We start from the raw sequence: 26,684 nt of genomic DNA on the forward strand, positions 1-26,684 counted from the left end.
TGGGCAATGATCCTCGAAAATACGTGATTTTGCATTGATACCAACTAAGATTTTCAGACAAAGGTATATTGATTTCTATACATTATTCCCTTTAGAAGAAGCGCAGTACATAAAAGAAAATGATCACAAAACTATTACTCAAATGTACCAAGAGTACTGAGAGTTTTACTGTTTACTATTTAATGTATATATATATAAACGAACACATCACGGTTAGTATCCACAGGCAAGGAATGTAACTGTGTCTTACCTTTAAATGTGACAAGCAGTTTTGTAGGAAAATATGCCAGTTATTTAAAAAAAACTGTTTCTGACTGACACATAAAAGACAGGTAATTAGTGGATACAATGCCTGTGAGAGATAGGGAAAAGAGAATTAACATTTTTCACAGGAAAGCACAGGACTTGTAAATGATTGCTTCATTTATTCTCTTAGAGGGAAAACAAACAAACAAACAAAAACCCTAAAGACTCCTTTTTGCAGCGTTCCCATGTTCAAATTTAAAAAATGTAATTTCACAGATGAACAATGAATAACAAAGGTGCATATTCTAAGAGATCAATTCCTTAAGCCACCACATCCTGAGGGCAAACAGCTCTCACTTCTCCATTTCATCCCTCATCCACTACAGAGCTTCTGGCAGACCCAAGGGGAGGCTGGCATTCAAGTTTCAGCTGTTTATGGCTAAGCATAAAACTATAGGGGCCAAGCAACTGTAAGGGCTCTGTTAAGTGCTATATTTTCCAAACATGTCAAGTGGGGAATGATAGTTCCAAATGTGCCATTCTGATGGGATGCTTAAGACAAAGAATGTAAAGCATTTAGCTCAGTGTCTAGCACAATCAGTACTTATTATGTTATCTCTAGTGTAGATGGTGGTCAATATTTGTCCAATTCTCCAAATTTCTTCAAAACTACAGAAAAGTCATTTTTTAGGTGGATAGGGTAAGTAGAAAAAAATGCCTTTGATTTCTGAACAGAAGCGATAACTATCAGGCTTTAGAAAGCAATTTATTATGGTGTAAAATAAAAGAAGTTGCAGTTTAATATAAAGCTACATTCAATATTCCCCATAATATATTATAGAATTCAAAGTGCCTGTCAAGATAGGTCAACATTTAAAAGAAAGTGTGAAGAAGCTATCAAATACAGAGGTAATAAAATTAAGACTAGAATACTGGGCAGGCTCTAATTACTATTTGGCTGAGGTATCTTGCAGTGTACTCAGTAAAACAAAGAATATAACAACTAAAATAGAACAGGAGAAAATACATATGCAAAGTTTGCTCCCTGTCTTGTACTCTGGGTATTTCACAAATTCAGATTTTGCATTTCTCTTAAATCTCTGCAGGATTCATAATCAATTGCTAAAACTCTCAATGAAGCACACACAGGTTTGAAATACTGCTCAGTACCAATGAATGCTTCTTCCTGGAGCTCAGTTCAAAAGTAGTCTGATATAGCATCTCCACAAAATTCTTCAAACAGGGGACATTGACTTCATTTTTAACAGCCTAGAAAAGAGGTAAGGCAAACAGAGAGAAACGGTTACCACTGGCAAACCATATGAGTTCTTATAGCATCACAAGAACCTTCTGTAAGGTCTGAGGTTAATGATTTACTCAGATTCACATGAAAGTCTTGTGTGCCAAATGACCAAGTGTTAAGTCAATAAGGTAACCCTGGTCTCTGCCCTGCAGGCAATAGGTTGAGAATGCAAGCAGACCTGCAGAACACAGAACAGGTGGATTGAGAATAAGCGAGCTGGCTCTTGGGAGTACCCAGAGGGCCCTTTGGACAAACTCTACAAGGAAGTGGCCTAAAAGTAGAAACCCAGCATGACTTACCTGCTTATTGCATCAACCTCCTACTTAACTCCTCCAGCCTTGGTTCCTATGGCTCTACCCTTGGGAGATGGGCCTGGCCAAAACAGCTTCCTTGATGTCCCTAGCCTCAAGATGCCCATACTGATTCCTTGTCTGAGACATTTTCCCCCGACCCCCACTACACACATACACACACACAAACACACACACACACACACACACACACACACACACACACACACACACACACCTGGCCTGATTTCCTAACTTTTAAAGAAAAACAATTCTTCGGCCACCCCACCTTCCATGTTCCAGAAGCGGGGCAAAACATACCAGCCAATTCATATAAACACGCAGGCCACAGGACAATGATTTCCATGTTTAAAAGTGAAAGCCAAAACAGTTTAATTTCTCAAAAAGCAAATAAATTTCTTTACTCAAATTTTAGGTAGAATAAACTCTGAATAATAAAATGCAATTAATTTCCATCTCTAGCCAAAGAAAAAGAGGGTGAGATTTGCCCTACCACCTGCAACAACCAGAAAATAGACAGAATCTATGAAATGAAATGCAAAACACTCTTACATCAGTCAACAAAACAAAGTGACCCTGAGGGGCAGGACACAAATGGGAAGAGGCAGCCCTTCTCTGGCCCCGGCTCACTGCTTTGCAAGAGTTTTTAGGGAAGAAACGAAGTATAATTTGCATGATTTTTATATGACACATGGTATGAAAAATATATACTTACAGCAGCTACAGGGATAAGAATCTCCACAAATAAACCAGCAAGTGCGTGTTTTATATCCTTATCTTTCACTTCTAAGAAATATTGAGCACATTCCTTGAAGGGAAAAAGGGAAGTTTCATTGATAAAAGGTTAAAGAATTTTTTTTCTTTTTTTTGCCTTTTTGAGACAGGGTCTCCCTGTAGCCCCAGCTGGCGTGGAACTCGCTATGGAAACCAAGCTGGCTTTGAACTCACAGAGATCCTCCTGCCTCTGCCTCCTGAATGCTGGTATTAAAGGCATGCCCCACTATGCCTGGCCACAATCATTTTTATGAATACTTTTTTATCTTCAAGTCAAAACAGAGAACAAATCTGTATCTGGGACTAGTTATACTTAGAATAAAAGAAAACCAGGAGGAATGGCATTCATGTATGTACACACTTCAGTTGCTTCTCAAGAGTCACACAGCACTAGTACCACCAGTGTGGGACTAGTTGTGCCTGCCCCCACTGGGAAGGACTGTCACCTGCATGAACTGAAATGATGCTTCAAAGTCTTCCACAGGGTACATCTTCACCCGGAAGAACTTCATTCCCATTATCAAGCTGATGACACTCTGAACCACGTGAGGACTCTGCTCCTTTTGTCGCAGCTCTTTCAGCTCAGTCACGAACTTCTTCCTCACAGCCTGAAACCTTGAATGGATGGGGAGACAAGATTTGATTTGAATTAAAAACATTAACTTCCCATGTGATCTTTGAGGATCTCTCTCTGCCCTCATCAAAATGACCAGAAGAAGCACAGTAAAGAAAAATGTGCTAAATCTGATATTAGTTGGGAGTTTCTAGGGGAAAAATTAAAGGATGTTTTATGATGCCATTAGTACAGCACCACTGCTATCTGTTAACAATTATAAAGAAACATTCAATAATATACTCACAAAGCATCACATAAATAGATGTCTCCAAATTTAAGGCTCTTTTTAAAGTTTCTCTTTTTAATAATATTTTATTATTTTTATTTTATGTGTCTGAGTGTATTGTTTGCATGTGTGTGAGTGCACCCGTGTTGTGCAGTGCCTGAGGAGATCAGAAGAAGGTGTCAGATTCCCCCGGAACTAGAGTTACAGATGGTTGTTAGTCACCACGTGGGTGCTGGAAATTGAACCCGGGTCCTCTGCAAGAGCAGTCAGTGCTCTTAACTGCGGAGCCATCTCTCCAGCCCCTAGAGTTTCTTATGATAGCCATATAGAGACCAGACTATGAACTACAAATTAATTCAAAGAGACAAACTGATTAATGGTAGGGTAGCAGTTATCACTTAAAATTATGTCGTGTGCAGAAAAACAGAAGACATGAGGAAGGATGCTGGTCTCCTTATGAGTAGAATCACAAGGCTTTGAAATGTGAGCACAATCCTGGATTCAAATCACCACAACTGTGTGACTGGTATTTCTTTGCTTACATTTCAAAAAGGAACCAAGTATGTTGAAAGTCTGTAATCAGAGGCTGAGGCAGGAGGACCACCTGAGAGTTTGAGGCTATAAGTGCCATGTCAGTCGAGGCTACACAATGAGACCTTGTCTTTTTAAAGAAAAAAAAAAAAAATCTGATAATAATCAAAGATTTAAATCACTACAATCAAAAAAATCTAGACAAGAATCAAACACACCCCCAGCTTGCATCCATCTCCCTTCCCTCCAATCTGATCTGTAGTGGGACATGCCAACTGCCCCTTTGGGTGCTTGTGTCTTGAGGTATGGATCCGTTCACATCTTCCCCAGGCTCATCATACCCTGAGTGGAAACTCCACAATATTTCTATAGTGTATTCCGCTTACAACTAAATGAGTTAGGCTGGTACCATAAAATCCCTGGCCATTGAGACTCCCCATCCTTACCGCATATAAGTTAACTTAGTTATGATGACTTAGTACTTTCCTGGTCTAACTTGCTAATGTACTATTTAGAATTTCTGATTGATATTTTTATTGCAATTGAAATTCATTTCTTTTAAATCCGTGAGTTACTATGTTGAAAAGAAAACATGTCACTGCATATACCTATGAGTTTGTGTTCATTTGCCTGCGTTGGGTACTCATTATTGGCTAAGTATAAATGAGATATTATGGTATTGTCTACATCTTTTTTATTATTATTTTTATTTTATGTGTATGCATGTATTGCCTGCATGTATGTACGTTACTTAATATGAAAATGCTAACTGTTGAACATTAATGATAATTATACTTGTCCTCTTAAGAGTTTACAAGGATTGTTGTATGGTGATATTAGGATCAAAGATTTTAAAATGCACCCAGGTGAATATGAACTATACTATTCTTCTAACATTATTTCCCACTAGCAACAAAAGCAAAGCAAAACTCGTCCAGTTTTTGGAGCAACCACAGATATGAAAGATATTTTATTGGCTACAGGACTGATGGTTCAGTACAGACAACTGAGTGTGCCTCCTAATGAATAACACTTTCAATGGAACAATCTGAGCATCTTTTATTTTCTCTTTCCTTTCCTTCCTTGGGATCTTTCCCAGCTACTGAAAACTGTTTTGTATTAAAACAAGATGATTAGAATTCACTTCATTGCAAGCTCAGAAATAAAAGCATTCAACTAGAAAGTAATAAAAGTAATTATCAGCCCTGTATAGAGTTCTAAATGAACAATTTTAAAAAATACTTCTCCTAGATTTGTTAAAATTAGGGACTAAGGTACTGTCCTCATGAGTCTGGTCAATTTCTGATTTGATTTGGAGTTTTAAAAAAATATTTATTATTTTTATTTTATGTATATGAGTGTATTGCCTGCATGTATGTGAGTGCACCGTGTCATGCAATGCCGGGGAGAGAGGTCAGGAGAGGGCATCAGATTCCCTTGGAACTGGAGTTAAGGATGGTTCATATCCTCCATGTGGGCACCAGAAATTGAACCCAGATCTTCCACAAGAGCAGTCAGTGCTCTTAACCACTGAGCCATCTCTCCAGCCCCTTGATTCAAATATTTATATTAAAAAAAAACAAAAAACTCCAAATAAATGAACTCAAGTTGTGTAGTTGAGTAATGGAAGTTGCTCAGGAATCTCTAAGGAATACAGTCAGAAAAACTGCAGCCTTAGAACAATTCAGGGACAAAAAATGGGGGTCTGAAACTATTAGTGCCTGCTGTATCAGGAAGAATCATTCCAAAGCAAATCGATAGCAATGGTTCATAAAACTTACTTTGATTGGGCAAGAACTCCTATCACCTCTGCATACAAATCTGCAATGACATGCACGTTCCCCGTGTTGGTTCCTGAATATCTAAAATAATGACAGAACGAACAGGTTTTCATTAAATGTTCTTCTTTGGTACATTTAAAATTCCTTATTGGGAAGCCAGGCAAGGGGTTTGATACTTGTAATCCCAGAACCCAGGAGGATCACCACCACCAGTCTAAGGCTAGCCTGGGAAACACAGTGAGTTCCAGAGCAGCCTGGGCCATAGAGTAAGACCTTGTCTAAAATAAACAAACAAAAATCAATCACAAAATTCCTTATCAGCATTTTGTAAGATCATGCTGAATACTTACTGCTAGGGTAAAAACCACATGAACTTTCTTCTGTCTACATTTAATTTGCCATGAAATTTGACCTTCTGGCTCTTAGGAATCCATAGTGCTAAGAATTATTTTTACAAAATCTTCCCTATACACAGGAAAGATTCAAAAGAAATAGGAAGACAGTTCCTTGAACTCAAGAATTCAAAGTAGAGCACCAGGCATGGTGGCACACGTGCCTACAATTCCAGCACTTGGGAGGCCAAGGCAAAATGACCAAAAATTCAAGGCCTATCTAGGCTGCACAGCCACCTTAAGACACCTGAAAAAGTGATGGTGGAGAAAGAATTCAATTTTAAATAGTATGAACCCAGACTGTGGAAAAAAGCAACAATCCCAAGCTAATACTTACCCTTCCTTATGTTTAAAGTGCTTAAAAGCTAGGTTTAGAACTTCATGAACCAAGGGGTCAGGCACAGGATGAACAGGAATCTAAATTTAAAGAAAAATATCACATCAGGAAGATCTTAGTAACTTATTAGACCTTTATAAATATTCTCATTATTTAAATTAAATCAATAATCGATTCCCAAGGCAGCAAACATTTTACTACTAATAAAAATGAGAATTCAGAAGCTATTATTTTACACCTATTTGATGGGAAGCCATTAACCTGACAACAGCAAGTCATAAAGACAATGTAAGTAAGTGAGACTGGTGTAGGTGAACAGCACTTTCCACATAGCATGTAATCCAATGAAGGCATCCCAGCATGCCACCCACAAGTGCCATCATGAGGTACGGATTATTTTGAGCTCAAGGCAGATGAGAAACAGCAGATATAAAGCTCTCTCTTCCTTTCTGTCTACAGCCAGAATATGGATTTTGCTTTCTGAAGGATTTTACTCTGAACTAGGTATGAAGTTCTTCTAAACCAGGAAGAGACTAATCATTACAGCTGGAGACAGGAAGTCTATACAGAGACGGGTCTGTATAAATAAAAGTCTTACGAAATAACTGTTAATTTACATTAATTTCCTCCTATGTATTTACCTTCCAATAACCTGCCACCCTTAGAATTCCAAAATCCCTTTTGTCTGTGCTGCCACTTCTCTATAGTTTATTACTCATTATCAGAATGGAATATGAACTTTTAGGTGTAAACTCCTTTCCTCGTGTCTTTCCTATCAAAACCTCCATATATAGTGAACCCTTTTATTTGTCAATCTCTCTTTTGTCACTTTAATTTGTAAGTCCCCAGTCATTAAATCTAAGACAGTAGAGCAAAAAACTTTTCCACTTTTCTCAAGTAAGAAAATAACCACGGCTACGTTTCATGGACTGACCTTGGTTAATACAATTCTGAGGGGAAAAATAAGTACTGGGTGGTGATAAAAACAGTATGACTCCATTTCATAGGAAAGTTCAAAATCCGGAAAAACTTTCTATTATTCAAACATGTACAAAATATTTTCAAAGTTCAGAAAATATTATAAAAATGAGGAGAATGGTAAGGGAGGAGGCAGGCAAGGGGGTGAACTAAAAATTCATGCAATTAGGTTTAAACTACAGTTGGCAAAGAGACTCAGGCAGAGGTCTCATAAGTAAACATATGTTTAAAACCAACAAGCACAGACAACCACAAAGACACCAATAATCATGACTTAATCCAGTTCCAGAGACCTGGGGTCCAATGAACAAACATCAAACAGAGAGAACCAGAGGCGTTTCACATTTTCCTAAAAAGTTTTATAATACACATATGTCAGAATTTATCACTAAGGTGAACTTGTGATAGAGATATTAAGTAAAACCAGAAAGCTACATACTAGACTTGGAAAAAGTAGAGAATTATAATTACTCAGAAATAGTTAAAATGCTTTCCAAGGGCCTGATGGAGGATTAAAAAATGATCATTTATTTCTTAGGAAGGAGAATCAGGAGTCCTATCAAGAGGCAAGTGATGTAAGCCCTGAAAAATGATCAGGAACTAGTGAAATAAAAGTGATTATAAGAGACATCAGATAATAGCAGCCACAATTAAACTGAAGAAGATGATAAATCCAAGAAAATCAGTAATTGTTCATTCCAGTTATTCACAGTGAGGTGACCAAGTTGGCACTGCACTGCAGAGACATTGGCACGACTCTCAAAACTCAGTCCCTGGCAGAAGGTGGCATATGGATATGGCTGGCATGACTGCAATCCAAGATCATAAGGTCTGGCTTCCTCTTGACCCAGCTGTTCCCTATGAGCAGAGGAGGATCAGAAAGACTTTCCCAAAGTCCTGGACCTAACATTCAACATGAAAACACTGTGATTAGAACTCCCTGCACTGTGGGGTCAGGATGTAAAACAGGAGTAAGAGCACTGACTGCTCTTGCAGAGGACCCGGGTTCGATTCCCAGCACCTACATGGCAGCTAACAACTGTCCATAACTCCAGTTCCAGGGGATCCAGTGCCTTCTTCTAGCCTCCGTGGGGACTGCATGAATGTAGTGCAGACAAAACACTCTTTATATTTACAGATAAATATCCCAGTCACCACTCATCAAAGAAGCTTCTTTTGCAACAGACGGAGATCATTACAGAGTTTTGTAACTGGTTATACACAGAGACTGTCTGTGAATTGCCCAAACCTAAGTGGCACATCTACGATGGAAACTCTACACCTAAGGCTCACAGAACATAGAATAAGGGGTAAAGGAACACTAATCTCTCAACTCTCATCAATGAAGCTACCTCATGCAACAGAGGACCAGAATATAGAAGGTCACAAATGGTCAAAGTGTAGAGAATAAGAGTCTGCAGAGTGTGGGTCCATGGACAAGATCCCTGTATTAAACTCCACCCACCAAAGGCTCAGGGACCACTCAGAAGAGGGGGCAGAAAGACTGTAAGAGCCAGGGAGGAGGTGCAGGACCATATGGAAACAGAGTCCTACAGGCTCCTGGAACTCTTCTCATATGAACCTACAGCAATGGTGTCAGCATGAAGAAGACCCATGCAAACTCAAACGGATAAAAACCCAGCACAGACCTGTGGAAATGGGCATCAGGTACCCATCTTAGTCAAAGAAGTATTGGCAGCTGATTACTGCTGGGTGAGGAAGAGCTGACCTTCCTAAATGGAGGGACTCTAGATAGGCTGACTAGACCTCAGTGGATTAATTTGCACTAAGGGACATCTAGGGACACAAACTTGACATCATAGGCCTTAACACAAATGACAGAATGCATGAATTTCAGTTGGGGGAGGGCTATGGGAGGGTGTCAATGGGGGAAGGGATACCAAAGATGATTAAGATGTTCTGTGTGAAATACACAAAAATTCAATACAAAAGTTACCAAATAAATAAATTCATTTTTTTAAAAGAAACTAAATAGTATCCACTAAGCATCCCTTAGAACCACACAAAAAGTCCAATGTATTGTATGTAAATTCTAATTAAATCTTTAAAAAAAATTTTTTTCTCCATTATAATAATGTCAAAGAAAGACTATAGACTGGACCAGGCTAACTGTTGAGGGAATCCTTTCCCTGGGAAAACAAAACCAAACGTGTACTTCATCCTTACAGAGAGCATCAACATCAACAGCAATCGAAGTCTGAGTCCACCAAAGCCCGATGTGGGGAGCCAATGAGTCTATTGGGCTTGCTTATAGAACATGACTGAGGGGTTGCTTACAGGAATGTCATTGATCTGAAAGCAGCCACAGCACTTGGATGTCTCACCCAGCATGGATGACAACTTTCCCAGAGCTGCGTGGATGGCATCCTCCCTTCCATTAACTTTCCATCCTCTATGTATTCTAGCACCTTCTAGAACAACAAGGCCAGGGAAAGTGAGGCAGAATTGCATACAACTGACTAGGAGGTCCCAGAGGGCATAGCTGGAATCTCAGGTGAGGCTTCATTGACCCTCCCAAACCCTTCCTTCTGTGGGGGAATGTCAACAACACACCAAATCCTGAGGATCTCTTGACATAACCAGTCACAGCTACTCTAATGAAAATGATGGCTGTTATGCTTGGAGGATAGTGTTCAACAACACTACTTAAACCTAAGTTTCTCTTTTTATTTGCTAGGTAAGCTTGTGTTTCTGCTTGTTCTATAAACAACTGGTTAAAACCCATACTCACCAGCCCCTAAAGAATGCACTGCAACTGGACATTCTCTCTTGTCCATCACTTATCCTTTCCAGTTTTAAAGTTCTATTTCTCCTAGAAATACAGGGTAGATGAAGGGACCAGAATACAGGATGGAAACACTACAGTCAAAGCCAAGGGGGAGGAATGACAAGAGGTCAAACTCTTGTATAGTGTAGCTCTTGTATTCTCTCACCCAATTTTCCTGTATTGGGTCAACAGGTTAGCAGAGTACCCAAGGTAACAATGAGATCACTAGAATCATTGCTCCTGTCCTGTAATCTCTAGTCAGCCACGCCACTAAGCCCCATTATCTGACCAGAGCAGAAATCTGCCACAAGGTAATATCAAACTTGAGCCTCAAACAGGATGCACCAGAAGGGGAAACCCAACTCCCAGAAGTTTCAGGGTTGGCATTTCTCTAGAATTTCCTACACCTCAGATTTCTGAAATGCAAAACTGTGTTTAAAACAATAAAATAAACGAGGAAAGAAAACTTTGTTCTAATCATACTATAGGCAGAAAAGAGAGAGACGTGGGAAGGACTGAAAGAAGAAATGCTTCGAAATTTTTGTAAGGAAAGCTGCACCTCTAAGGATTTCACTTATACAGTGAGCACTATCACAAGTGCTCCATCTCTATATTTTCAGTAGTGAAAACAAGTTAACCTGAATTCTAAAAAAAAAAATGGAGCAGAGAAGCAACACTTCTACTCGAACATTTAAGAAGGATGGAGCCAGTGAGCAGCAGACGATACCTAAAGTGTACTCCAAGCTGCCACCTCCTGAGCACATCTTTATAATGAAGTTGGACTGAGATAGAAATATTGGGAGTCAGCAAGGCTCCCTCTTGAGGGAACTGACTATATTAGTTTCCTCACAGTGATGTGTGGTATGGAACACAGCAACAGAGCAAACACATCTCCCCCTCCCCAGCATGACAAGCCACATGCCTTGGGCCTTCCTCAGGGCTGCTCACCAGCATCTAACATGCTGTTGTGCATCTGAAAGTGCTGAGGATCTGCACCACAGACAAAACATCTCCACAGACAAGTCTTCTCAACCTGCTTGTTGGCATCAAAGAATCAATGAACAACTAATTAATATATATAATATAATTCAACATGCAAGTCAAAGTGTTTCAGAGCTCCTAAATGTCAGTGTGTCAGTAAAGCATGCTCTGTCAGGCAGTAGAAAGCCCCTGCTAACAACACTGAAGCCTACAGTTGGCCTTTCCCATGTTCTGTTCTTTTGACTCTGTATGTGTGAACATGTGTTTTTGTGTACATGTGTATATGTGTACTTATTCATATATGTATGAGTGTGGAACCCAGATCTTAATGTTAGGGTGTCTTCTCTGATTGTTCTCTTATTTTTATCTTTGTGCGTGTGTGCGTGCGTGTATGTGTGTTTGGTGCATGGGTCTGTGTACAATTGTGTATATTTGTGTGTGAATGTGCTTGATCATGTGTGACTGTGGAGGTCAGAGGTTGACAACAGAATAATATTCTCTTTAATCACTTCTCTTACTCTTTTTTTATTTTTTATTTTTTTTGGTCTTTTTGAGACAGGGCTTCCCTGTAGCCCCAGCTGTCCTGGAACTCACTATGTAGACCAGGCTGGCCTTGAACTCACAGAGATCCGCCTGCCTCTGCCTCCCGAGTGCTGGGATTAAAGGTGTGCACTACCACGCCTGGCTAATTTTCTTACTTTTTGAGATAGGCTCCTTCACTGAAATTGGAGTTCATCAATTCAGCTAGAATGGCAAACCAGTGAGCTCTGGGGACCTGCCACCTAGCACCAGAGTTAGAGAGAGGTGCACATTACCACACCAAGCTTTGATGTGGATGCTGGGATCTGAGCTTACACTGCAGACACTTTATCAATTGCAGACACTTTATCAATTGAACCATCCACCCAGCCCCTCTTCTGACTTTTAAAAAGAAATAGCTTTTGAGCCTGGTCAACATACCAAGAGTCTCATCCTTAAACAAGACTGAATCACCCCTTCCCAGTAGTCATCAGTTGCCAATAGTTCATCAGGTAGAGCTGAGGTTTCTTACACACTTCCCCATGTCTATGTTGGGGTTTTGTCTGGTTTGAATTTACAGGAGACTTGTCCATGTTGTCAGCATTGCTGTAAATTCATATGAGTAACCGACCAGCTGTCTGGCAGACTGTTTCCTTGTAGTCATCCACCTCCTCTGGTTCTTACAATCTTTCTACCCACTCTTCTGCAATAATCCTTGAGCCTTGGGAGACAGCCCACTGGTGCAATAGTAGCACGGGTATTATAAGAGAAACCAACTCCTTTCTCATTGCACTTAAGGTTCCCTTTATAGGATGGAGCTCATACCTGACATTGCTATCAGGTTTAGGAACCTGAGGCTACATAGCCACAGGCCATGGGAGAAAGCCTAATGTAACTATTCTGCTAAGTAAATCCAGATTAAACTGATATCTAATGCCTTGTTGTTATATACCCATAGATTAATACCTCTCAACTCTCAGCAAAGAACAAGAGGCTGAAGGCTGCTTATCCCTGAATAAGAAATAGCTTTTATCTTGAGTTAATTTTGTTCCCATGGTGAATAGTGATATTTAATTCCACATTTAAATGAACCCTTTAAAATTATTTTTAAAAAATTGTATATGCATGAGTGTTTTGCTCAAAGGTATTTAAGTGCAACACATACATGCAATGCCCACAGAGGCCAGAAGAGGGCATGGGATCCCCTAGAACTGGTGTTGCAGGTGGTTGTGAGCCACAGTGTAGATGTTGGGAAACATAGCCAGATCCTCTGCAAGAACAGCCAGTGATCTTAACCACAGAGCCATCTCTCCAGGCCAACTGAACTCATTTTTAAAATATTAATTTATGCTTAACACTTTAATTTGAAAAGACATTGGCCATATTCACCACATTTCATATCACTGATTTTATAAAAAACAATACTTTAATTTTTATTATTAAAAGAACTCAGGAATTTAAAAAAAGAACACACTGGGCTTAGTGGTGCATGCCTTTAATCCTAGCCCTCAGGAGGTAGAGGCAGATTTCTGAAAGATAAAAGCCAGCCTGGTCTACATAGTGAGTTTCATGGAGGCTGGGACTAGGGAGATCCCATCTAAAAAAGCAAAAAAGTAAAAACAAAAGAACTAGAGCACAAGCATCACCAGAACTAAGGTGATATGGAAACAGTAGATAATATTGACTGGGAATCTTCTATAAACCAGGCACTGTTGAATTCAATTCTCCTAATTTTACTATGTTCATCTTTTAATAAAAATATTTTATTTATTATTTTCATTTCATGCATTTGAGTGTAATGTCTGCATGTAAATAGGTGCACCCATGTCATGCAATGTCCGTGGAAGTCAGAAAAGAGTGTCAGATCCCCTAGAACTGGAGTTATAGACAGTTGTTTGCTGCCATGTGGGTGCTGGGAATCAAACCCAGGTCCTCTGTAAAAGCAGTCAGTGCTCTTAAACACTGAGCCATCTCTCCAGTCCCCTATGTCCATCTTTTTATACAGGATGAAAGAGCTAGTGGATAACAACTTAGCCTGTGTTACACAGCAAGTAAGACAGACAGCTAAGATCTTAGTATGTGCACTGGTTACCTCCCAGCATCATAATGGTCAGCTGGCACAGAGAATACAGAATCTTCCAAGCATGGAGAAGTTCAAAACATGAGTATTATTATTGAACATACAACAAGTTATCCAGGAACACATCATTTATACTATAAGGTCAAGAACTAAGCCACAAAGAATAGTTACTCTTCTTCAATACCAAACCCTCTTGTATCAATACTTCAATACCCTGAACACTGTCCACATCATTATGACATAACATAATCACATTTTAATATGGGCATATTACACAAGACAAAAGCAAAAATTCCTAGTAAATTCAAGACATATTAAATAGATTACTCTTTGTATCTATTAAACTCTACATCATTTTGACAAAAGATAATTGAGTTAAGTTTGTCATATTTCGGAAACCTGTATTGATTTTTATTTCATTTTCTATAATTTTATTAGTTTTAGAGAAACTAAATAAAAAAATTTTTTAGGGGCTGGAGAGATGCCTCAGGAGTTAAGAACATTTATAGTTCTTGCAAAGGACCAGGGTTCAGTTCTCAGCTCCCATGAGGCAGTTCTCAACCACCTATAGCTCCAGTTCCAGGGGCTCCCATGCCCTCTTCTGGCTTCACAGGCACTGCATGCATGTGGGTCACTTTCATACACACAGGTAAAAGTCCCATATATATAATAAAAATAACTACACTTCTAAAAAAAAAAAAAAAACTAGCCTTTTTATGGGGGAGAGTCCCTATAAAGAATTTTAGAAAAAGTGTACCTATGTCCATGGTGATAACACTTTTCTGAGGACATCGTAGTAAGGTAGAGGTAACAGTAAAGGATGGAGGGGGTACTGCTGGGAGGAACAATGTGGCAACACAAACAGAGAATCACTATCAGAGCCAGCACATTTCTGCTTCAAGCCCTGAGTCCCTGCGAGCCATGAGTCAGCAAGTTTTGTGCAGTGAACTTGAAAAATGAGCCTACTGGAAAAAACTGAACAGTTCTGTCCCTACATCCTGATAGTCTCCTGCATCAGAAGAGTTAAGCATGAGACAGCAGGAGAACCAAGGAACTATCAGAAGTGGTAGAGAAAGAATGGGGGGAGGGGTGTGTGAAGACACCCTCACAGGTTCCTATGCATTGAGCTATGCAGCCAGTGCAGTGAAGGGAACACTTCTTAGTAAAAAGAGATGCAAAGGAGAAAAAAGAGTGAGGCGGGATCACAGAGGGGCTCAATGTCTGGGTAGGGAGGCTGCGATTTCTCAGGCCGAAGGAAGAAACTAAGAACTAGTTCATATTTCAGTAAGAGAAGAGACGTACATGCTCATTCACTGAAATGTGTGCTCAAGGGAGGGCAGATGGTGCATTATACACAGTGTGCACAGTGCACACGGATCACAGGACCTGCATTTAGCACAGAAGAGAGGGTAGCAGTCACGATAGGGGATGACGGCTAAGTCCACTCAAGGTCCAGGGCCACTTCCCCTCCCAAGCATTCCTTCCCTACCTAGTTACTTTGACCTTAGCATCTTAGCATCCTGCCTACACTCTGAAGTCACAGAAATCAAATTTGGTCTGTTAGCACAAGTCCCAAACAAAATCTATTTCCTATATTTACTAAAAAAGGTATACATTAAAGCGATTTTTACTTTAACTTGCTGTGGGACAGATGAGGCAGGGCATCAGGAGTGTACAGGAAGTGGGTATTTTATCCAGGCTGCAGCCTAGTCCAGCAAGCACAAGCCTTAGCTACATCAAACTCGTTTGCCTCTTCCACATATTTACAAGTATTTTTAAAAATATTTATTTATTATTTTTATTTTATGTGTATGAGTGTATTGCCTGCATGTATGTGAGTGTATCCATGTCGTGCAATGCCGCGGAGGTCAGAAGAGGGCTTCAGATTCCCCTGGAACTGGAATTAAGGACAGTTCGTAGCTGCCATGTGGATGCTAGGAATCGAACCCAGATCCTCTGCAAGAGCAGAGCCATCTCTCTAGCTCCTTAATAAGTATATTTATTTGCAGATTTCAGGTTACCAATTAACTGTCACTTCACATCCACGGTGAAAACAAAAGCTAGAGAGTTGGATCTGCAGTTAAGAGCGCTGGCTACTGTTGCAAAAGACCCAGGTTCAGTTCCCAGCACCCACTTGGCAGCTAACAACTGTCTGTAACTCCAGTTCCAAAGAACCCAATACCCTCTTCTATCTTCCATGGGTACTGCATGACATGGGTGCACTCAAATATGTACAGGCATAACACTCAAAAACATAAAATAAAAATAAATTTTTTAAAAAAGTTAAAAAAACAAAAGCAAAGTATAAACGATTCTATAATCCAAGTACGTTTTTAAGTAAACCAAAAGAGACTACAAATTACTTTCAGATTTCACACTTGCTATTTATTGTATTATATGCCATTCTATGTAACAAGAATGAAATTCCTATCCAAACACATCCTATGCAAAATGTGATGTTTGTTTCTTTGTTTTCTGAGACAAGGTCTCCCTGTAGCCCCAGCTGGCCAGGAACTAACTATATAGACTAGGCTAGCCTTGATCTGACATATATCCACCTGCCTTTCTCTGCTACCTAAGTGCTGGGCTTAAAGGTGTGCCTCACCACACCCACCACACATGATGTTTTTGTCCTAACTTTTCCCCCTATCTATAGGCTAGAAATACACAGACAATCCTTCGGTGATGTACAACTTCTTAAAGACTACAAACTCAAAGTAAAAACACAACTTTCAAATTCATCCAGGTATTTGTAAATATACTTGTATTAATTTTCATTGGATGATGTATCTGACATTATTTATATCTTTATTATCTACTGCACATTTGCTCAGTGCAGTGCCCCAAATCAGCTCACAGTGTGAAACACAGAACTTAGATCACTTATATGAAAATACTTGCACTTGACAATTCAGTCTAACCTTTATCAAATCACACCCATTCCTCAAATATAACTGCACAATCATTGTATGTTGGAATGCCGGCTAGCAGGCTAGCAGGCTCAGGAAGAGAAATTAAGTAGAAGTAAAAAGGGATTAAGTAGCTGAATGACAGGCAGACAGTATTTAGAGCTAAAAGCCCATATTTAACACAATTTCTACTCAGTTCCTTCTTGCTAACAGGATTTCATTTCTTGGATGGCATAAGAGGGTGAAAAGATGGAGTACAGACAGGTATTGGGCAGGAAAGCCCAAGGCACCTGATTGCTACTGAGTGGGCCAGAATTTTAGACGTAGCATCTTAAACAAAGAAAAAGATACATGAAGGCCTTAGGAGCAGAGTGCTGTGTGGGCTTTGCAGACACAAAGGGACCTACCTGCTTTAGGACTTCAACTAAAACCAAGCAAAAAATGAAGTCTACTGCTAAGTCCCGCCGTTCCAGCAGATAATCTCTTTCACGCTGCTGCTCATCCCTGAAACAAGAACCCAAAATTAGAACTGTAGTGAGACTCAGCTCTCAGAACGGCTGGTCAGTGGCTCGTGTTGCTTCTGTGTTCCCACTGTATCCATGTGGTGTGCTATAGCCACCGGGGTGAGGACTTTGCTTTAAGAATACGTGTGGCATGTTGTTTTATAAGACATTGGGTGTTTATACATAACTTCACTATTCCATCTATTAGAAGTCAACTGAATCTAGATGAATTAATAAAGGGAAGAAAAATATTTTAAATTTCATCTAGACAACCTAGCAGGGCTTCATATTTTCCCCTTCATTTCTAGATGAAAATACAACATGAAGTAATTTCTCACAAATTTAAGGTGAAATTCACGTATGGCACCCACCAAAGTCCAATAGCAGTAAACTACCAGCCATTGTTGGAAGATGTTCTACATCACCCAAGATCTCCTGGGAAATTTGGAAGCAAAGATAAGTTCTACGACTTCAGTACAAATTGTTTTGTTCTTACTATATCATAATTCTTCCCTTCATAAACATGAGAGCTGGACCTTCTTTGAGTTGCTTCTTCACTTTATCTCTGACTGTCCAAATTCCACACTGAATGACCGGGCTGGCTCTCTTGGGATTGCCGTTTCCATAACTGATTCTGGTGTTAGGTAGTACAAGCTGCAAGTGATTGAACTGATGCCTCCTTTGGACTTCTAGTTTAAGCGTGAACTCTTTCCTCATTCCTACCACCATGAACACGGGCTTACAACAAAGACATAAATTAAAAGCACTCTGTTTATAGCACTACAAGTAATCTATGCTTGGTGGCCAAACCATGCCAACCTCTGGTTGGTAACCCTTTCACTCCCTCTACTACAGGTGTTTTGATTCCAGGTAAAAAAGTGGAAAAGAAGTCACGTACCCCTTAGACTTTGTGCTAGATCGAGGCCTGTATTCGTAAGATTCATCTTCAGTTCCATTCTGGCGTCGGTACCAATCAAACAAGGTGCGGAGTAAGGAGGGGAGACAGTGCTCAGCTACAGAGCTCATAGAGCTTATCAACTGAAACACAAGACAGAGTCAAATGCAAAATAAAACACAGCGCCATGTACCACACTTCTAACCCTACTAAGTCACCCTGCAGAAATGAATAAACATAGTAATTCAAATGTAATAAAATATGTTTTAAAGCTGAAATATAAGCCAAGGGGTTAGCCATGTAATTAAATAAAATCAGGCTAAGTTTTAGCCACTATTAAACTTTATTCAAAATCATTCAGTTTAGTTCAGTAGCTTTCCATCTTCTTCCTGCCTCCATATGCCACTTGCGTATATAAAGTCAGGACAATCAGTTACACCCCTGGTCATACACGTGATATCCCTGGGACAGCAGTGAGGGAAAACAGGAGCAGACCACTGCTTCCTTTCATAAGCATGTGAGCCAGAGCTTCTTTGAATCAGCTCTTCTCTGCCCCACTAGCACCTCTGTGCTGTGTAAATGAAAGATTCCAAAATACTTCCAGTTTCTACTTGACAAAATGTAGAAACAGAGATTACATTATGTTGGAATGGTGGGAAAGGCTCCATCTTACAGTGGGCTACTTTGACAGGGATTGTAATTGCTCAGACAGAGATCCACAAATTAACAATGTTAGCAACTCATTGAAAACAAACTTCTAATGCCTAGGATATATAGATAGATGGCATAAAGATATGCATAGTGTGGCAAAGTGTCACTAAATGTGGCATATCCCTGATACTATCTGAATACCAGAGCTTGTATCTGGAATGGCTCTTGATGGCTTCTGTGTTAAGGGTTTAGTGCCAGACTACTGCTACACTGTAAGTGGTGGTATTTTTAAGAGCTGGGAACTCCTGAAAGGAAGTCAGGTCAACTAGGGACAGGTCCTGAGATATTGGGATTCTAGCTTCCAGTTTTTCTCTTCACTTCTTGACCATCATAACAAACAGGCCTCTTCTGTCACATGCTCCTACCAGGATATACTTCCCAACAGGCAGGAAGTAACAGGATCAAGTGACCCCAGCTGCAACCTCTGACACCATGAATCAAAATAAACCTTGCTTCCTTCTAAGTTGACTATCTCAGGTATTTTGTCACAGTGATGGAAAGCTGACTAGCACACCAAACTATAGATTCCTTTCTTAAACAAACCCAACTGTGGAAACTAGCTATGGTGAGCAGCCATCCATAGACATGCCTCTCTTTAGGGATCCCAAGGAACATTTACTTTCTTCACAAGCATTTCTGTAACTGATTCAAACCACTAACCATAAAATTAATATTTTTAAACCAGCATATAGTCAAATACCCTCCATGGGACATTGTTGATTTTTCTTAAAACATGTAAGCTGCAGGACTATTCAAAGTCTCTTTCAGTTCTGTGACCAGAGGAAGAGTCCTTTAACAAAGATAAACTGGTATCTCTAGAAATCAAACAAATTCATTCCCTGGTATTTCAAATTCTCACAAAACTTCAAATATAGTTTATCTAGGGAGATAGAAATCAATGGCATAGTTTGTTCAATCCCACAAGTTCTTTCTCATTACTTAATCTGGTGGGCCTTTTTTTTAAAAATAATGAATTCTAACTTCCTTCAGTCATCCATTTATTATAAATTACAATTTGATATACTTTGTAATATAGGGAATTAATGGAGAAGCAGCTCTTAATTCTATTTTCCTTTGTTAAAAAATGACATTTTACTAAAACTAAGTAGTATAGATCAAAGGAAATTTCATTTAATAGCTGAAGAAAGAGGACTAAAATATCATCTGCTCCTATAAACATATACTAAGACAGTATCTATCACATACAGCATTTTTCCGTGAGGAAAAACATTACTCTTTTCAGCAGTCATTTATAGTTTTTACTGACCATTTTTCATTGCTTTAAAATGGAAGTTTTCCTGAAGATGATGTTTAATCAGATTTCATATGTTGATTATACACTGACTAATGAAGTCAGTATGCAAATGACCTGTGAGGTGCAGGCTGTGCAGAGCACGCATAACAAGGACTGACCTTGTCATTCATGGCTCTTTGTAGATTAGTCTACTCGGAATATATGGAGTATTGTCTCTTAGAGAGCAGGGAAACACTGGTGTTCCTTTGTAGAATCTACTCTTGGTGAAAAGGATTTAGAAAAATTGGAGTTGGATTCTGGAACACTGAATTTTGGTAAGTCTCCACCAACTAATCCTAACCAGTCTTCTTTATCTAATTAATTAATCTAATATGAACACTAACTTCTTTTTCTTAGATATGTTGGATAAAGTGGTCTGTAAATACTAGAGGACAACAGAATGCTAAATTAAGTTAACGGCTCTTTCAAACAATCAACATGTAATAAAACAATTATGATAAAAGACTGTGAGTCAACAATTTAATCTCAACAAGAAGAAAAATTAACAGAAGAAGAGCCTGTGAGGTTTTAGATATTAGAATTCTACATACAGGTTTTCCAAGAGCCAGAATAGGTAGAAACAAATGTTAAGAGGTAAAATAAAATTATGGAAAGACTATAGATGTGAACTGGTATAAAAGACAAGATGGGGGGATTTAAAATCGAACAATCCCAGAAAGATCTAACATATAAAGATTCTCCAGGTTCTCTAAACAAGATGAAGGACATTCTCAATCTTGGACATACTTGGACTAGATTAGGACTGACATATTTCTTTGAGGAAAGACTATTACCCCCGCCCCAATTGAGGTACCTGGTCAAACTGCAGATCTTCACCCCTCTGAAGAGATCTGGATAACAGCTTCTCCTATAATAAAAAATAAAATACAAATACAAAATATTAGAGGGTTTCTATGTAAGCAACGGTTTGAACTTGTGTGTTCTGAAAGAACCACTATAGCAAAGAAAAAATAAACGGACTCTGGGTGCAGTTTAGTTGGAAGATTGCTGGCTTCCCATGCACAAAGTCCTGGGTTCAAATCTCCAGCTCTGCATAAGCCTAGGTGGTGCATGGATGATCCTAGCACTCCAGAGGTGGAGGCAGGAGGAGAAGAAGTTCAAGGTTATCATCCACATACTGAGTTCAAGGTTAATCTGAAATAAATGAAACCTTGTCTCGGATGAGGGGAAAAGAGGGTTTGTTGAATAATTGTTTTAAAAGTAGAATCTGAAATATTCCTTCCCAAATGCTTAGGGACCTGGTGATCCTTCCACTTTAACCATAGAGCCTTTTCTAAGGACAGGCAAAACAGAGGCGCTAACTGCCAGAAGGCAACGACTGAAGATGAGGCACCATCCTGAAGACAGGCAGGCTGAGGAAGCATTTATACACTAAACAGCAAAACCTACAGCATGATAGCAGCCAAAGCTCAAAGCATCTCATTCTGGGTTCTGCAGGAAACTCTTGGGGGAAACTGAATGGCCCCCAGAGAAAGAGGTGATGTTGTCACTCTCAATTATTACAAGCTGAAGATCATGGTCCAAAAGATTCATCATGTACACTGGGGCTCCAGTGAGCTGTTTAGTGCCTCATTTTAAAAGCAGAACATACTAAAATAAACATGCTGGGGGAAGATACAGTTTGGAGCAACTGATCATAAAACTGACACATATATTCTCAAATGACAACAGCAATTGTAGAGCTTTTCAAATGCTGGGCCTAAACAAAATACACAAGGTCTAAATCAGCAGGTGATTAGCTAACTCCTCCCACCACCCCCCTCTTTTCCTCTGGTCACCAGCAATCATCATGATTAACAGGTAAGCCTGGAAAGGCCTGAGTCATTAGCCAAGATAGATCCATCTTCTTTTAGGAAAAAATACTGGTTTACACAGCACGCAGGCTGCAATTTCCATCAGTAATTGCTCTTCCTGAATCTTCCTCCTAAAATGAAAATGAAATCGTGGCCCCAAACCCAGGTCAGCTGCTGCTTGGCACTCCTGGCCTCCTTAGCTGCCTTTTTTATGGTTTCTAATATGGGAATAAGAAGGCCAATCCTATAGTTTTAGTGGCAGATTAAGTTCTTTTAGCAAAAGCCACTTACCTTGGTGCTTTTCCATACCCTACGGTCCTGACTGACTGAGAGCCAGGCCAGCATCCATTCACCTGACAAGCCCTGGGTACTGCTTTCCTTAAACAGGCTATAAGGCTAGGGAATCAGCCTGGGTGGCTACTTATTACCCCAGAGGGTTGCGAATAAACTTCAAAATGGATGAAGTTATAGCAGCCGATCATCTAAAGCTATAATCTATACACAATCACAGAATAGATTCAATGCATCTTCATTAGCTTGATGTTATGGATTTCCAATCTATCCAGACTGGATATAAATGAAAAGAAGCTGCCAGAGCTCTGACCTAGATAAGAAGGAACTGCTTTGGTATATGGGAGTCTAATGGGCAAAAATCTTTAAGACATGATGAGGACTGGGGGTGGGGGGGATTCCTGGTATGTCAGAAAGAGTAAGCAGAAATGCCGCTTTCCTCAAACTGTTGATGATGGGATAGCAGCATCTATGCAGTCATGGAATCTGCACCACTACTAAGCTTAATTTTATAATCTCATCTCAAGATTACAGAGCAGATAGCTCTGAAATCCCCTTATTTATTTATTTATTTATTTATTATTTATTTATTTATTTATTTATTCTTTTTGAGACAGGGTCTCCCTGTAGCCCCAGTTGGCCTAGAACTTACTATGTAGACCAGGCCTGCCTTGTCTACTGAGTGCTGGGATTAAAGGCATGTGCCACCACACCTGGCTTTAAGTAGGTACTTTAAAAAAAAAAAAAATTATCTCCTTTTTTATGAGATACAATCGTACTTGTCAATTCTTGGAATTACTTCCTGTGAAATTAGAGTCTTTTCCAGAAAATCTTTACTTATTCTTGTATCTTGAAGTGTTTTCCCCTAGCAGTCTCAGAGTTTCAGGTATTTGATCCATTTTGAATTGAATTTTTTCTTTTTTATTTATTTATTTATTGTCTTTTTGAGACAGGGTCTCCCTATAGTGGGGCTGGCCTGGAACTCAGAGTTCTGCCTGCCTCTGCCTTCTGAGTGCTGGGATTAAATGCATGCTCACACCCGGCTTCAAAGAGCCTTTTAAACAAATGAGTAAAATAGCATTGACAATTCTGAAGAAGTATTAGAAACTCTGCTTAGACTCATGCATGGCATGTCTTCTTAGAAAAACACACCACAGACATATCTCTTGTGCTGGTTAGTTTTGGTCAGCTTGCCACAAACTAGAGTCACCTGGGAAGAGGGAACCTTAACTGAGAAACTACCTCCATCAGACTGGCCTATGGTCATGTCTGCAGGGGCATTTTCTTGATCGCCAATTGATGTAGTCAGGCCCAGTTCATTGTGGGCAGTGCCACCCCTGGGCAGGTGGTCCTGGGTTGAATAAGAAAGCAGACTGAGCATGGGCCAGGAGAGCAAGCCAGTAAGCAGCATTCCTCCATGGTCTGTGCTTCAGTTCCTGACTCCAGGTTCCTGCCCTGAGTCCCCTCAATGATGGACTGTGATCCTCATACATGTAAGTTCTTTAAACTCTTTCTTCCCCCAAGTTGCGTTTGGTCACAGTATCCATCACAACAACAGAAACCAAACTGGAATACCTCTTAACATTAAATTCAAATAGAAACCTTTATCAAGTATCTACACATAGCTAGTAAGTACTGCAGAGGGCACCTGGTTCTTGCATCGAGTAACGAGTAACGCATACCAGAGGAGACATAGAACTAACCATGATATGATATAGTTACATATATACACAAATATATACATATATGTATATATACATATTGACACGTAGTGTGTACAAACTACCATATCGTCACTGCAGACACACAGCAAAATAAGTATGCATTTAGCTTAGTGTAGGACCACTGTGCTAGAAGGAACAAATGGCAAGTTTGGAAGGATTAGCAGCAGACTGTTAAAAAAAAAAAAACAATAGATACAGGCTGGAGAGATGGCTCAGTGGTTAAGAGCACTTGCTGCCCTTGCAGAGGACCTGGGTTCAGTTCCCAGCACCCACATGGCAGCTAACAACTGTCTATAACTTCAGTTCCAGGGGATCCAATGCCTACTTCAGAGCTCTACAGACACTGCACAACACAAGTGCACTTACATACGTGCAGGCAATACACTCATATACATGAAATAAAAATAATAAACTATTTAAACCCTAAACTGTAACTGAAATGCTACTTCTATTTAATACTTGTCAAATTCTATTGATTCTTCAATCACTTTCTCCTGCTACATACTTCATTCCAGCTTAACTACTTACAATAATCTCTAACTCTTAATATATTTTATCTTCAGATATCTAACACTATGCTATTTACCATGGTAGGATTTATAACTCTTCAGAACCTAATCCAACGATTTATTTTGTTCTTTTTCTTCCTCTTCCTCAGAGCCTCTAATCAAACAGTTCCTCATACTCTCTAAGTACTCCTCATGTGCTATAAGTATAAAAATAGGTAAGTCAGGTACATATTAATCCTTGGGAGGTGGAGGCAGAAGGATCAGGCATTCAAGGTCATCCTTGGCTACAGAGCAAGTTCAAAGCTAACCTGAGCTACATGAGACCCAGACTTTAAAAAATTAAGTAAATAAAATGTTTATTAATTTATTATGGGTTTGGCTTAGTAGTCTAAGTTTATTATAAGTTTGGCAGAATGATTTAACTTTTCATTTATTTCCTGTTACATTTTTTCTGGCTTCATAATTTTCACTGGTGAGGTCATTTTTGTTCCTTAGTGATCAGCAAAAATTTATCAAAGTAGATTTGGAAGCCACTATAGTTTTCTGGATCAGCACTTAACTACAATCCTAACTCTTAATATTTTTTCAAGTATATTATTTCCTTGAGAAAATTTCTATTATAATGGCTAAGGCAAAAGTTTAAAAAAAATTTTTTTAAAGATTTATAGATCACTCTACTCACCAAGGGTTCAGCCATTACAACTTCAATTTTCTTTTCAGCTTGAACAGCAAATTCTGCAAAGAGGCTCTTGATGACATATTCACCAGGCTTGACATCGGGGTCAATTGTAATGTTTGACATGATGATATTCTTTCTTCCCAAAGTGCAATGAAAGTTGGAAGAAGCACAGTACTTATTCACTTTGCTGACTGGTGCTGAAGCTAAATGTCAAAGAAACAAAAGAACCCTACGTTAACAATCAGCTCAAAGAAACCTACCATATCCACCTTACCAGATCTGCCAACTCCACCCAGCTCATCCCAGCCAGTTCACCCAGTCTGTTACCATCCTCCATTTTTTTTTGGTTAAGCTTGCCACTCTAACACCTGCCTAACATATCTACAATGCAGTTCTAGATCATGCTTAGTAAGTACCAGTTCTTTCTACACACTACTCATGAGAGTTCCCAAAGATCAAGAATTTTCATTTGAACTTTTTGAGTATAGACGATTCCCAATATACCTAGAACAGTGCCTGGCATACCCTAGGTACACAACAAGTATGTACTAAATGAATGGATTTTGGCCCAATAGTCAAAAGCAATGAAGGAAATAAAAGAGAAACGAATAAGTGGACCAAGAGTGGGGTTAGGCTGAAAGATGCTACTTTGGAAAGCATGCTTACAAAGGTCTCACTGAAGAAGCTATTCCTGATTGCAAGTTTAAATAAATGATGTGGGGGGCAGGGGAGGCAGCAGGGCAAAGCACAGGGAACAGAATGTACAAGACTGAATGCACATGCTTGAGAAACAAAAAGACTGAGAAAGGGAACAGGGGTGGAGGGTGATGCGAGAGAGGGTGAGGGTACAGAGCATAGAGGGTCCTTTAAGCTTCTGTGAAGAGCGTTTCCGGGAAGCAGTAACATGGACAGGGATAGGATTTGAGCACTCTATAAAAAATCGCTCTGGCTTCTCGAGAGAATGTGTCTGGGAAACACAAACACTGAGTTAGGGATGCCAGTGGAGAGATCCAAGTGACATGGTCAGAGCTGGGGCTGTGAGGATGGTGAAGGAAATGGCTCTAAGACCTGTCCAATGTTTGTGGGTTTGATATGGAAGTGTGGGGAAGGAATTAACATTAACTCATAGGATTTTTACTTGACCCACTCACGGGACAATGGAGCCATCTACTTAAGATGAAGACGGTACAGTGTCTAGGAAGGAATAAGTTGCATCAGGCTTGATGGAAAAAGAGAGCACACCACTGCATGGCATACAGCTTCGCCACTGCTCTCTTGACTGCTGAGCAGCCTACTTCACTTCCTGCCTGGAACTCATCCAGTCATGCCCAGCTCCCAATCTGAGGCTGAATATACCTTGTAGTCTACCTTTAGCTTGCACAACCTCTCTTGGCCTAGATAGATATTCTTGGAGAATCCGAAAGTCTGTGCCTCTCCTTCAACATGATCTTCAGCTCCTGCCTTCTCCATCTAAGTAACTGTCAAACAATTA

The 26,684-nt window shown here is 39.7% G+C and overlaps 1 protein-coding gene across 4 annotated transcripts in view; it reads right to left on the bottom strand.

The window, feature by feature from the left end:
- The window catches only part of Fryl (FRY like transcription coactivator), a 269,494-nt gene that overhangs the window by 99,820 nt on the left and 142,990 nt on the right, over nucleotides 1–26,684 (bottom strand). For all 4 annotated transcript variants that reach the window (XM_029565713.1, XM_029565714.1, XM_029565711.1 and 1 more), the window contains exons 4-13: nucleotides 25,196–25,395; nucleotides 20,990–21,043; nucleotides 18,174–18,313; nucleotides 17,180–17,276; nucleotides 6,518–6,597; nucleotides 5,789–5,869; nucleotides 3,081–3,249; nucleotides 2,576–2,668; nucleotides 1,417–1,515; nucleotides 251–352 (exon numbers count right to left, since the gene is read on the bottom strand). In XM_029565713.1, coding sequence (XP_029421573.1) covers nucleotides 251–352; nucleotides 1,417–1,515; nucleotides 2,576–2,668; nucleotides 3,081–3,249; nucleotides 5,789–5,869; nucleotides 6,518–6,597; nucleotides 17,180–17,276; nucleotides 18,174–18,313; nucleotides 20,990–21,043; nucleotides 25,196–25,315 — 1,035 coding nt within the window. In that variant the 5' untranslated portion in view covers nucleotides 25,316–25,395. The remainder of the gene's footprint in view (nucleotides 1–250; nucleotides 353–1,416; nucleotides 1,516–2,575; nucleotides 2,669–3,080; nucleotides 3,250–5,788; nucleotides 5,870–6,517; nucleotides 6,598–17,179; nucleotides 17,277–18,173; nucleotides 18,314–20,989; nucleotides 21,044–25,195; nucleotides 25,396–26,684) is intronic.

Source organism: Nannospalax galili, unplaced genomic scaffold (assembly GCF_000622305.1).
Source record: "Nannospalax galili isolate Female #2095 unplaced genomic scaffold, S.galili_v1.0 scaffold318, whole genome shotgun sequence".
NCBI classification, from domain to species: Eukaryota; Metazoa; Chordata; class Mammalia; order Rodentia; family Spalacidae; genus Nannospalax; species Nannospalax galili.